Here is a 12,493-nt window from a genome sequence, read left to right as displayed (position 1 = left end):
TGGGGCACTCTGGGAGGCAGGGTGGGTGGACTGCTTGAGTTCAGGCGTTTGAGACCAGCCTGAGCTAGTGCAGGACCATGTCTCTAAAAAGATAGCCAGAAGACTGGGCGTGGTAGCTCAAACCTATAATCCCAGCCTGCTGGGAGGCTGAAGCAGTGGGTTGCCTGGGCTCATGAGTTCAAGACCAGTGTGAGCCAGAGTGAGACCTTGTCTCTAAAAATAGCCAGGTGTTGTGGTGGGTGCCTGTAATCCCAGCTTCTCCGGAGGCTGAGGCAAAAGAATTGCTTGAGCCCAGGAGTTGGAGGTTGCTGTGAGCTAAGACACCATGTCACTCTACCAGGGGTGACTGAGACTCTGTGTCAAAGAAAGTAAATAAAAATGAAAACATAGCCAGGCATTGTGGTGGGTGCCTGTAGTCCCAGCTACTCAGGAGACTGAGGCAAGAGGATCAATCACTTGAGTCCGAGTTTGAGGTTGCTGTGACTATGATGCCACAGTACTCTACCCAGGGTGACAGAGTGACACCCTACCTAAAAACAAAAAAACAAATGGCCCAGCAAATGTGTTAAAATGTGCTCAGCCAGCTCGGCGCTTGTGGCTCAAGTGGCAAAGGCACCAGCCACAAACCCCTGAGCTGGCGGGTTCTAATCCAGCCCAGGCCTGCCAAACAACAATGATGGCTACAACCAAAAAAAAAAAAAAAAAAAAAATTAGCTGGGCATTGTGGCAGGCGCCTGTAATCCCAGCTACTTGGGAGGTGGAGGCAGGAGAATCGCTTGAGCCTAGGAGTTGGAGGTTGCTGTAAGCTGTGATGGCACGGCACTCTACCCAGGGCAACAGCTTGAGGCTCTGTCTCAAAAAAAAAAAAAAAAAGTGCTCAACCATATTACTTCCTGGGAAAATACTCTAACTGATTGACGTGCCTCTACACACTTACTAAAATGGCTACAGTGTGGAGGAGGAGGTGCAGCAACCAATATTCTCACACAGCGCTGCTGGGAATGCAAATCTCTCCAACCACTTTGGAAAACAGTATGGCTATGTACCGTGAGACCCATCAGTTCTATTCCATGAGGCACATACCCAACAAAAATGGTTAGAAATGTGCCCCGAAAGATGTGTACTAGAATGCTCGTGGAAGCACAATTCATGATAGCCAGAAACGGGTGACAGCCCAAAAGCCAGTGAGCAGTAAAATGGATAAATTGGGGCATATTCACACATGGATTAACATACAGCAGGGGGGACAAATGCACCGCAGATATACAGGAGGCAGAGGACTCTCAGAAACATGATCTTATTTTTTTTTTTTTTTGAGGCAGAGTCTCACTTTGTCGCCCTGGTAGATTTGCCTCAGCCTCCTGAGTAGCTGGGACTACAGGTGCCCATCACAAGGCCTTGCTATTTTTAGTGAAAGGGTCTTGCTCTGGCTCAGGCTTTTCTCGTACCTGTGAGTTCAGGCAATCCACCTTCCTTGGCTTTCCAAGTGCTGGGATCACAGGCATGAGCCACCTCGCCTGGCCCTAAATGATTCACTTTTTATGAAGTTCATAGAGACGAGGATGGTGGTGACCTCCAGGGAGGAGAGTGGTAGCTGGCAAGGCCAGAGGTGGTGTTGGTTATGTTGTTGATCAGGGTGGCGCTTCACTTTGTGAAATGCATCACTCTGTAGGGTTTTTGCATTTTTCTGTGTGTATTACATCCTTCAATTCTAAATTTACATTTAAAAGGAAAGATTTACCAGACTAGACATCACATAGCTTAAAAAAAAAAAATGCCAGGCTAATTTTTTCTTTTTTTTTTTTTTTGAGACAGAGTCTCAAGCTGTCACCCTGTGTAGATAGCTGTGTCATTATAGCTCACAGCAACCTCCAACTCTTGGGCTTAAGCGACTTGCCTCAGTTTTTCTATTTTTAGTAGAAATGGGGTCTTTTTTTTTTTTTTTTTTTTGAGACAGAGCCTCAAGCTGTCCCCCTGGGTAGAGTGCCCTGGCATTACAGCTCACAGCAACCTCCAACTCCTGGGCTCAAGCGAGTCTCCTGCCTCCGCCTCCCAAGTAGCTGGGACCACAGGCGCCTGCCACAATGCCCGGCTATTTTTTTTTTTTTTTTTTTTGGTTGCAGCCGTCATTGTTGTTTTGGCGGGTCCGGGCTGGGGATTTGAACCCGCCACCTTAGGTGTACGTGGCTGGCGCCTTAGCCGGTTGAGCTATAGGCGCCGAGCCTAGAAATGGGGTCTTGCTTTTGCTCAGTCTGGTCTCGAACTCCTGAGCTCAAGCAATCCACCTGCCTCAGCCTCCTAGGGTGCTAGGATTACAGGTGTGAGCCACCTTGCCTGGCCCATGAGGCTGATTTTTTGTACCTATAATCTCAAATTAGGAGGCCGAAGTGGGAGGATTACTTCAGTCCAGAAGTTCAAGGTTGCAGTAGGTTGTGATGGCACCACTGTACTCCAGCACAGGCAACAAAGCAGGACCTGTTTAAAAAAATACAGAGGGTTGGCTTGGTGCCTGTAGCTCCGGTTAGGGTGATGGCCACATACACAGGGGCTGGCGGGTTCGAACTTGGCCTGGGCCTGCTAAATAACAATGACAACTATAAAAAAAATAAAATAGCCAGGCATTGTGGCAGGTGTCTATAGTCCAGCTACTTGTGAGGCTGAGGCAAGAGAATCACTTAAACCCAGGAGTTTCAGGTTGCTGTGAGCTGTGACATAACAGCACTCTACAGAGGGCAACATAGGGAGACTCTGTCTCAAAAAAAGAAATACAGAGGGTCTATATGGCAATAAGAAAAGATGAATACAAGTCACGTTGAGCACCCACTGTAATTGCAGAAGTCAAATGCTACTCAAGTATTATAATTTTAATAGTTTCTTCTTTTCTTAAAATGTGTATACATTTCTTGGACACCCTCTGTATCTATGTATATCTTAAAGGAGAGATTTCAAAGAACCAACAAGACATGGTGACTAATAGGTGTGGATGGAGAGGTACAGAAACAATCTAGTGGGACCCAGGCTGGGGCCTGAGTAACTGGTCAGCAGAGGTACCCTTCAGTGAGATGCAGAAAAGCAGGGGAGGAACGGGTGTGCCAACTGGGGGAAATCACGTTCAGGTTTGGACATGCCAGGATGGAGGTGCCTGTCAGGCATTCAAGTGCAGATGTCAAGCAGTCACCCAGCTATCTAAGTTCAGAGCCCCCGGGAGTCATCAGAGCTGAAGATGCAGATTTGGAACTCCTCAGTGTGTGGATAGAATACCGGGCCATAACCCCCCTCCCCCACCAAGGACAGAGGCAGGAAGAGAGGGCTGGAACAGTTAGTCTGGTAAAGGATTAGAGTCACACAGGAGACCAGGAAGGAGCATCCAAAGAGCTGGGAAGTAGACCAGGAAAGCATGGTGTCCTTAGGCCAAAAGGTTTCAAAGAAGAGGAGGTGATCAACCACGTGGAAGGTGCTTGTAGGTCAGGATGAGAGCTGAGAATTGACTACTGGATTCAGCAACATGGTCTTTTGTGAACTTGCCAAGGTTAGTTTCATGGAATGGTGGCATCTAAAGTGTGGAGTTGGGGGAGGACTGATGGGAGGTGAGGATGGGAAGTCTCAGAATATAGAAAGCTCTTCCAAGAGTTGTGTTGTGTAGGTGAATGGAGAAATGGGACAGGAGTAGGAAGAGATGATGGGGGCAGAGTGTTTAGATGGCAGCATATATGTGAAGGCGGGGCAATGCATATGGTGGAAGAGGAGATGGGAGTTGGGGCCAAGTCACTGAGATTATATTACGCTTGGGGCTTCATTCACCAGGTGATAGGAAGGGCAAGATTTAAGCAATCAGAGAAAGGTGGCCTGGCAGATAAGACATTGCCTAAGGAGGTTGCATAACTTCCTACTTCAGCCAGGCTTTAGGGGGTGAGGGATTCAAAGGTTTCTTCTAGGAAACAGGGCCTGGGCGGGGGCAGGGAGGCCTTGAGCTGGCCTGAGCTGGGTGGGGCACCCTCCCGGTCAGGCTTGTACAACCTTGCCCAGGAACAAATACCAGTGGGTGCCTCAGACAACAGCAGTGCTTTAGAGAAATTGCAGGAGCCGGGCATACAGGCCAGCATGGTGGAGTTTGCACCCCTGTCCGTGCCATGGGAGCGCAGGCTGCAGACCTTTGCGGTGCTACAGTGGGTCTTCTCCTTCTTGGCTTTGGGTAAGGTGGGCTGCTGCTGGGGCCTGGAAGGCCGTGGCACCTGGGTGGGGCAGAGCAGCCATGTCCACTGTTGCAAAGGAGGTTTTGCTGCACTCAGAGCCCCTACCCTGAGAGACCTCCTGGGCCTGCCAGAAGCAGCGGTGGGGTGGGATAGAAGCCATTGCCCTTACCTTTCCTGGGCTGCACTGTGGGTTCTGCCTTGGCACTAGGACAGAGACCAGTCCACAGGCTCCTGGGGGAGATGGGGCTCTGAGTGGTGGTGGGAAAGTTCCAGGCTCCTCAGCCTGCTCAGAGAGGAGGGATTTCCTTCTGTCCTTTCAGAGAGGAGGAAAGTGACACTGGTGGTAGGAAAAAGAGGGACAAAGAGAGGAAGAAGGGAAGAACAGGACAGGGAGAAAAGGTGTGGGCTAAAAATGGACCAGGGAATGTGCATGCCGAGTTCCAGGCAAACCCAGGGTGAGGCTCTGGCTGGACAACTGACCAGGTTCATGACCTTGGCAGATTCACGCCTGGCCTCGCCTAGCCTCTACCTTGTCATCTGCAGCATGGGGATAACAATGCAGGCCTCACAGGGCTGTCGTGGAGGAAATGAGTAAACGTGCTCATCTTTGCCCAGCATGGACATGGCATAGATCCTGGGCTGAGCTCACGAAGGGAGCATGACCTATCCCCTTACCTACCTCACCCCATTGATTTGTGGCCAGAGAGGTCACCCTTGCCCAAACTCCAACCCTACTGAAAGGAATTTTTGAGAAGGGCCTAGGACTGAGGATTGGGAAGGGAGAGTGAGTAGGAGTTTGTGGGATTCTTCATCTCATCTGCTCGGCCCAGCCTGAGTAAGAACTGCTACCCACAAGGCTGGGGCTGAGCCTCTACAGAGATGCCATTATCCTGGTTGTTAAAACATTGGCATATTCTGTACACGTAGGTCAACAGCCATTTCACACACACGTATGTGCACACTTAGATGCTCTCTCAGAACCTCCCCGTGATTTTGTACATAAACGATTCATCCCTGGTTGAAGTAGACCCCCTAGCACCCTGCCCCTAGCAGCCCTTCTGATTGATCTGTGTCTGGTTTTGTTTTTTTTTTCAAGAGACGGACTCTCATGCTGTTGCCCTGAGTAGAGTGCTGTGGGATCCTAGCTCGCAGCCATCTCTAACTCTTGGGCTCAATCGATCCTCTTGACTCAGTGTTTCTATTTTTAATAGAGATGGGGGTCTCGCTTTTGCTCAGGCTGGTCTCAAACTCGTGGATTCAAGCAATTCACCCGCCTCAGCCTCCCAGAGGGCCAGGATAATAGGCGTGAGCCACATGCCCAACCTTCGTGTCTCTGTTCTAAGGGTTGTTAAACACCTTAAACATCCCAGGCTCTCCCTGTTACACAGATGAGCAGAGAAATTACAGATTCACTTGCAGCAAGAGACATGAAACCATAGGTCAGAGAATTCCGTGCTGGGCCTGGCCCTGGCCCTGTGGCATCCTTCATGCATGGGGTATTCGGGGAGTTGGCATCTTCCTCTCCCCCCTTTCAGCAACAAGAGTGTTGGAGGCAAAGAGAATGGAGCTCAGTGAGTTTTAGGAGCATGGAGCACTGGGGGTGTGTGGGGAAAGGGAAGAGGCAGGGCAGGCAGGGATAGGGCCAGTTCTGGGGAGCCTGAATGCCAGGTTGAGCTGTCTGCACTGTGCCCAAAGTTATGGGGAAGTCACAGAATTTAAATATGAGGAGGGACCCAGATGGATTTATCTTCAGTGAAATGTGGTAGAGGATAGACAGAAAAGGCTGGGCAGAAAAGGGTCTCTCTTTGCTCTGAGACTCTAAAAGACAGAAACAAAATCAGTTAATTTGACCATCCCATTTATTGAGCACTTGGTAAATGCCCAGGACTATACTGGGAGAAGGGGGCAGGGCAGGGGAGATGGAGTGAATAGAGCAGACTAATGCAGTGGGAAAAACTGAGCTTTGGAGTTAGACATACCTGGGCTTAAACACCTGCTCCCAGAGTGACATGGGCTGGCTACATTCCCTCCCGAACCTTCATCTCTTCCTTGAAGGCCTGGGAAGTGGATCTCTTTCTCCTGGGGTTGAGGGCTGGACAGGACAGTGCTGCTAGTGCCAGGAATATGGGGGAGACCTCAGTCTGGGCAGTGTCACCTGCTTTTTTGTCAGTCCTCTGTCCCCTGACAGCTCCTGTTTCTCTCCCCAGCCCTGATCTGCACTGTGGGCTTCATAGGCCTCCTGTTCACAAGATTCTGGTTCCTCGCTGTCCTGTATGCAGCCTGGTGGTACCTGGACTGGGACACACCATGGCAGGGGGGCAGGCGTGTCCAGGCCTTCAGGTGCTGGACCATATGGAAGTACATGAGGGACTATTTCCCTATCTCGGTGAGTGCTGGCGCTCGTTGGAGTGGGGACAGGCATTGTCTAGGGTGTGGTCAGGATCATAGTACTCACATCTCCCTGGAGTATGGCTCCCAGGCTCGGAGGCAGGAGGCTTCAGCTACTATGTGGCCTGGGGAAGAGTCAGGCTTTTCTCAGATTATGGTTTCCCTTCCTTGTATGTAAAATGGAGATAATGCCTCACACCTCAGTGGGTTGTGTGGTCTCTGAGACAAAGAAGGTAAAGCACCTTCAGGTTTTCCGCAAACTAGTAGCCAGTGCTATTTACTGAGTCAGCAGGGACTCCCAGGAGCCTTGGGGATGTGGCAGCAGGTCTGGAGAAGACTCTGAGAGCCTGAGCCCTGCTGCTCTGACCCTCACACCTACGGCTTCTCCCACCCCACCCAGAAGCCCCATATCTTCCTGCCTCTCCAGAAATAAGGTGCCCAGATGATAAAGGGAAAGGGGTGGGAGAAATAAGCCCACAGAAGGTAAACAACTTGCCTGAGTGTGAGGGACTCAGGCAGAATCACAGCTCCTGCTTTGCTCCCTTCTGAGATGCCTGGGGCCAAGGACTAGCAGAATCCGTGTAACAAGGGGCATGCAGGAGCCCTGGTACCCGGTAAGCAGGGCCTCCAGAGTGAAGGGCAGGGGTGGGGCAGGCCGGGCAGGGGTAGGGCAGGCCGGGCAGGGGTGGGGCAGGCTGGGCAGAGGGCAGAAAGTTGCTGGCAGAAACTGCCTTGCTCGGGAGGTGTGGCAGATGTTTAACGGCAGGGCAAGATGCAGCTTAGGGAACCTAGAGGGTGGCAGTCCTCCCACCCTTCACTTGTGCTCCCTCCACAGGGGTCCCTCCTGGGTCTTGTTCCCCACCAAAAGCAGGGTTTGCTGGGTCCCGAGAACAGCCATGAGCAGAGTCCCCTGTCCTGTCTCAGGACCTCTGAGCTTTAATATTCTGAACTCCCTTCCCTGCCTCTCCACTTTGCACCCTGGGGATCTCTTCTGTACCAGGAAGGTCAGGGTTTCCCTGGGATTATGTGCTGTGATCAGCCCTGGAAGGTGTGGGGGGCATCAGGTACCAAGCCAAAGAGAAGCTGAAGCAGGTTCTGACCTCTAGCAGACCTCTAGGTTCTGCCTCTGGTCTCATCTCCAACTTGTGAGCTGGATCCTGTGCTCACCAGAAAGGAAAGGTGACCTGCAAAGGCAGCTGCTCCCGTGCAGGCCCAGAGCTTGCCACAGTGTTGGTTCTGAGCCCCAGCCTGGCATTCAGCATGACTGAGGCGGAAGGTACACCTGCAGGCGAGGCTTGGAGATCCTCAGGGTCAGATGGCAGGCCATTGGAAGCCATTCCACAGAACCCGGGCTGCTCAACTGAAAGTTCTCCAGGGGGTGTCTCCTAGGCAGCCCAAGGGCCCCCTAAAGACAACAACTGGCCCTCTTTGTGGCCAGAGTGTTTCCTGTTGCAGGTCTGGCAGATATAATACTGAGGCAGCTCCGCGCCCCTCCTCTTTTTGCCTCTTCCCTAACTGCATGGCTCTTAAGGAAGGTGTCTCAACCTTGGCACTATGGACACTGTTGGAACACTGGTCCTTATTTGTGGGAATTCTACGTGCAGGATTATTGCACACTGCAGGCCCATTGCAGCACCACCGGCCGCGGGTGGGCGGCACCACGAGTGGCCAGCAGAGGGCGAGAGGCTGCTCACTTAGACTGCCTGACCTAGGCAGGGAGCCTGCAGGCGTTGGGCTGCTCCCTCCAGCCTCCCTTCCCTCACACCTCCAAGAGACCCTCCCACCCTTCCACACACCTTTACTGGCAGGTACCTGGGTGAACAGAAAGCAGGGAATCCCAGTTCTGCTGAGCTCCTCCCAACATTCACAAACCTCTGCACTCTGCTATAAAATCAGTGCATGTGGCCTGATAATTTCTGAGCTTTGATCAGTTCTTCCTGGGAGTTTTTTTTTGAGACAGAGTCTCAAGCTGCTGCCCTGGGTAGAGTGCCTGTCACTCTGCAGCCAGCCCCCCTAGGGACATGGTGAGTGTTAAACAAGCCTCTGGTGTGGGTGCTTTATATAAAGGAGCATCAGGACACTGGGCTCTTGAGGCTCTCAGGTAGCGGGTTTGAATCCAGCCCGGGCCTGCCAAACAACAATGACAGCTACAACCAAAAAATAGCCAGACATTGTGGCGGGTGCCTGTAGTCCCAGCTACTTGGGAGGTGGAGGCAGGAGACTTGCTTGAGCCGGGAGTTGGAGGTTGCTGTCAGCTGTGATGTCATAGCATTATACCCAGGGCAAGTTTGAGGCTCTGTCTCAAAAAAAAAAAAAAAAAAAGAAAACATTATGCTCAGTGAAAGAAGCCAGTCACAAAAAGAAAAAATTAAAAAGGGTCTGCAGGTAGGTATGAAAATCCTCATTGAGACTCAGTGCCTGTAGCTCAAACAGCTAAGGTACCAGCCACATACACCACAGCTGGCAGGTTCGAATCCAGCCCGGACCTGCCAAACAACAATGACAACTACAAGCAAAAAACAGCTGGGCATTGTGGTGGGTGCCTGTAGTCCCAGCTACTCGAGAAGCTGAGGCAAGAGAATTGCTTAAGCCCAGGAGTTGGAGGTTCCTATGAGCTGTGACACTGCAGCACTCTACCCAGGCAACAGCTTGAGGCTCTGTCTCCAAAAAAAAAAAGAAAGAAAGAAAGAAAGAAAGAAAGAAAGAAAGAAAGAAAGAAAAGTCCTCACACTTTACCTCCTATCTCCCCAGTTCCTGTCTTCAGAGGCAGCTATGACTACCAATGTCTAGTGTGTGTGTGTGTATAAGCAGAAGCGTCGTCCATTCCCTGCATAGCTGTGACGTCCTGCACTCATTGTCCAGTTTCTTGCTTTTTCACCTAACAAGCTGTCATGGCCATCTTCCCTTTGAGGACAGGAAGGGCTGCTTTGTACTTCCCCAGGGCCAGAGCAACACATGTGGATTTTTCACAATTTGTCTAAATAGGCCCTGTTGGTGTACATTTGAATGGATGCCAGATGCCAGATGCCAGAGCTTTTTGTTTTGTTTTGTTTTTCTTTGACCCAGAGTCTCACTTTGTCACCTTGTGTTTTTCTTTTTTACTTTATCACCCTCAGTAGAGTGCTGTGACGTCACATAGTACACCTCCACCTCTTGGGTTTAGGTGATTCTCTTGCCTCAGCCTCCCAAGCAGCTGGGACTACAGGTGCCCACCATAACACCCGGCTATTTTTTGTTGCAGTTTTGGCCAGCGTCAGGTTTGAACCCGCCACCCTTGGTATATGGGGCTGGCGCCCTACTCACTGAGCCACAGGTGCCACCCACCTAGTGTTTCTCTTTGAGACAGAGTCTTACTTTGTCACCTTGGTAGAGTACTGTGGTATCATAGCTCACGGCAACCTCATACTCTTGGGCTCAAGTGATTCTCTTGCCTTAGACCCCCAAGGAGCTGGGAGTACAGGTGCCTTCCACAACACACAGCTATTTTTTGTTTGTTGTAGTTGTCATTGTTGTTTAGCAGGCTGGGGCCGGGTTCAAACCCACCAGCCCTGGTGTTTGTGGCTGGTGCCCTAACCACTGAGCATAGGCACGGAGCCAACACCTCACTATTTTTAGACAGTGCTCTCTCTTGCTGAGGTTGTCTCTAACTTGTAATCTACCTGCCTCAGCCTCCCAGAGTTCTGGGATTACAGGCATGAGCCACTGTGGTCAGTCTGGTTTTTTGTTTTGTTTTGAGATAGAATCTCACTCTGTTACCCTGGCTTGAGTGCAATAGCATCATATTTGATCACTGGAACCTCAGACTCCTGGGCTCAAGAAATCTTCCTGGCTCAGCACCCATATTTCAGTGGTTAGGGAACTGGCCTCATACACTGGGGCTGGTGGGTTCAAACCTGGCCCAGGCCTGCTAAAACAACAATGACAACTACAGCAAAAAAATAGCTGGGTGTTATGGCAGGCACCTATAGTCTCAGCTAGTTGGGAGGCTGAGACAAGAGAATTGCTTAAGCCCTTGAGGTTGCTGTGAGCTGTGACACCATCACACTCTACCGAGGGCTGCATAGTGAGACTCTTGTCTCAAACAAAAAGAAAAAAAAAAGAGAAATCTTCCCACCTTAGCCTCCTGAATGGAAGGACTACAGGCACCCACCACAAAGCCCAGCTAAGTTTTCTATTTTTTGTACAGATGGATTTCCCTCTTGCTCAGGCTGACCTCTAGGAGTCCTCCTACCTCAGCCTCCCAGCGTGCCAGGATTACAGGTGTGAGCTCCTGGGCCCAGCCCAAGAAGCGCAGTTTTTGATATTACCAAAACATGAGGCTTCTGTTAATAACTTTGTTCAGATGTCGTTTTGTGTCATTTTGTGTCACTGTGAGAAATTCTGTTGGCTAAATTCCTCAGCAGTGGATTTGTTAAAAGATGAGTTGCATTTTTTGGTTTTGATAGATGTTGTCAAAGTGCCTTTATGGAGGTAAAAAATTACCCTCCCAATAGCAGAAAATGAAAATCTAAGTGTTTCAGTCCATTGAGTGTGGTGTATTCCTGAGAAAGTACCTTTCCCAGTGAGAATATCCAGAGATTTCTCTGTTCTGTCTCTATTACCATACCTAGTATGTATGAAGTGAAGAGGTTTGTGCTTGTCTGGGGAGGCAATGGGTCTTCTGCAGAATCATAGATAACCCATAGGCCAGGTGGCAGGGAATGCCAGAGGCCAAGTGGCAGGAGATGGAAGAATGTGATACTGTTATGCCCGGATGGGGAAGAGTGGCTCAGGCTGCACTGAGGGAGGCAGGCCAGCCTCTGTGGCCCCAAAGGCAGCAATAGGAATGCTCTAGGAGTAATCAACTGAAATTTTCGGCTTGCTAACAGCCTGGCAAAGTGAGCCAGACTTGAAAGGGCTGCCCCTGTCCAAGGCAGTACAAATTGCAGGGCCTGGGAGGTCCTATCAGGCAACCTCCTGCCAGGAGATTGGGTATGGGACAAGGCTCTCAGAGCAGGGGACACTGAAAGGCCGGGCCCTAGCAGCTCCTAGCAATCTGTGTAGGCTCAGCTACCTGGCACAGCCTGCCCAGTAACTAGTCAGGAGCAATTTATTAACTCAGTTCCCGCCACCTCCACCTTCACCCCACTTTACTCAGAAGCTGCTACTGACAGCAGTTCCCTCTCCCACTCAATCTACACCGGCAGGTGGATGCTGAAGCATCCTCCACACTGCAGGCCTGACCAGACCCGGGTAAGTAGCTGCCCTGGCAGAGGAAAGAGAGAAGACAAAGAACAATGAAGGTCCGAGGAGGGGGTAGCAGAGAGCCACTGGGGGAGGAGATGCTTCCACCATGGGGATGGTGAACAGGACCAGAGCCAGCCTCCCTGTCTGCATGGGTACTCAACCTGTTATAACAAGAATCCGCCCTTGATGGAGCTTGTGATGCTTGCTCCCAGGTCCAAAGGTTCAATCATTCTTATAGTCATACCCTGGTATCCGTGGGGGATTCTAGGACCCCTGTAGATACCCAAGTCCAAGATGCTCCAGTTCTGAATGAAATGGCATCGTATTTGCATATAACCTAAGCACATTCTCCCCTACACTTTAAACCTCTGGGTTACTTACGGTACCTAATACAATGTAAATGCATGTATAATAGCTGCTATGCTGTATTGTTTAGGGAACAATAGGAAAAAAGTCTGTATGTGTTGAGGTGGCGCCTGTGGCTCAGTGGGTAGGACACCAGCCCCATATACCAAGAGTGGTGGGTTAAACCCCACCCTGGCGGCCCTTAGTGGCGGGTGCCTGTAGCCCCAGCTGCTCGGGAGGCTGAGGCAGGAGAATTGCCTAGGTCCAAGAGCTGGAGGTTGTTTTTCAGAGCTGTGAACCCTGGCACCATGGCACCCTACTGAGGGTGACAGAAAAAGACT

At 50.8% G+C, this 12,493-nt stretch overlaps 1 protein-coding gene across 1 annotated transcript in view; it reads left to right on the top strand.

The window, feature by feature from the left end:
• Window positions 1-4,101: 4,101 nt before the first annotated feature.
• The window catches only part of MOGAT2 (monoacylglycerol O-acyltransferase 2), a 13,801-nt gene continuing 5,409 nt past the window's right edge, over window positions 4,102-12,493 (top strand). Inside the window, exons 1-2 of the mRNA XM_003780889.3 lie at window positions 4,102-4,192; window positions 6,401-6,579. Of these exons, the coding sequence (XP_003780937.1) occupies window positions 4,102-4,192; window positions 6,401-6,579 (270 nt within the window). The remainder of the gene's footprint in view (window positions 4,193-6,400; window positions 6,580-12,493) is intronic.

Source organism: Otolemur garnettii, unplaced genomic scaffold (assembly GCF_000181295.1).
Source record: "Otolemur garnettii isolate 467f Iridium unplaced genomic scaffold, OtoGar3 scaffold00001, whole genome shotgun sequence".
Classification (NCBI taxonomy): Eukaryota; Metazoa; Chordata; class Mammalia; order Primates; family Galagidae; genus Otolemur; species Otolemur garnettii.
This window is presented reverse-complemented; position numbering and strand designations above follow the sequence as displayed.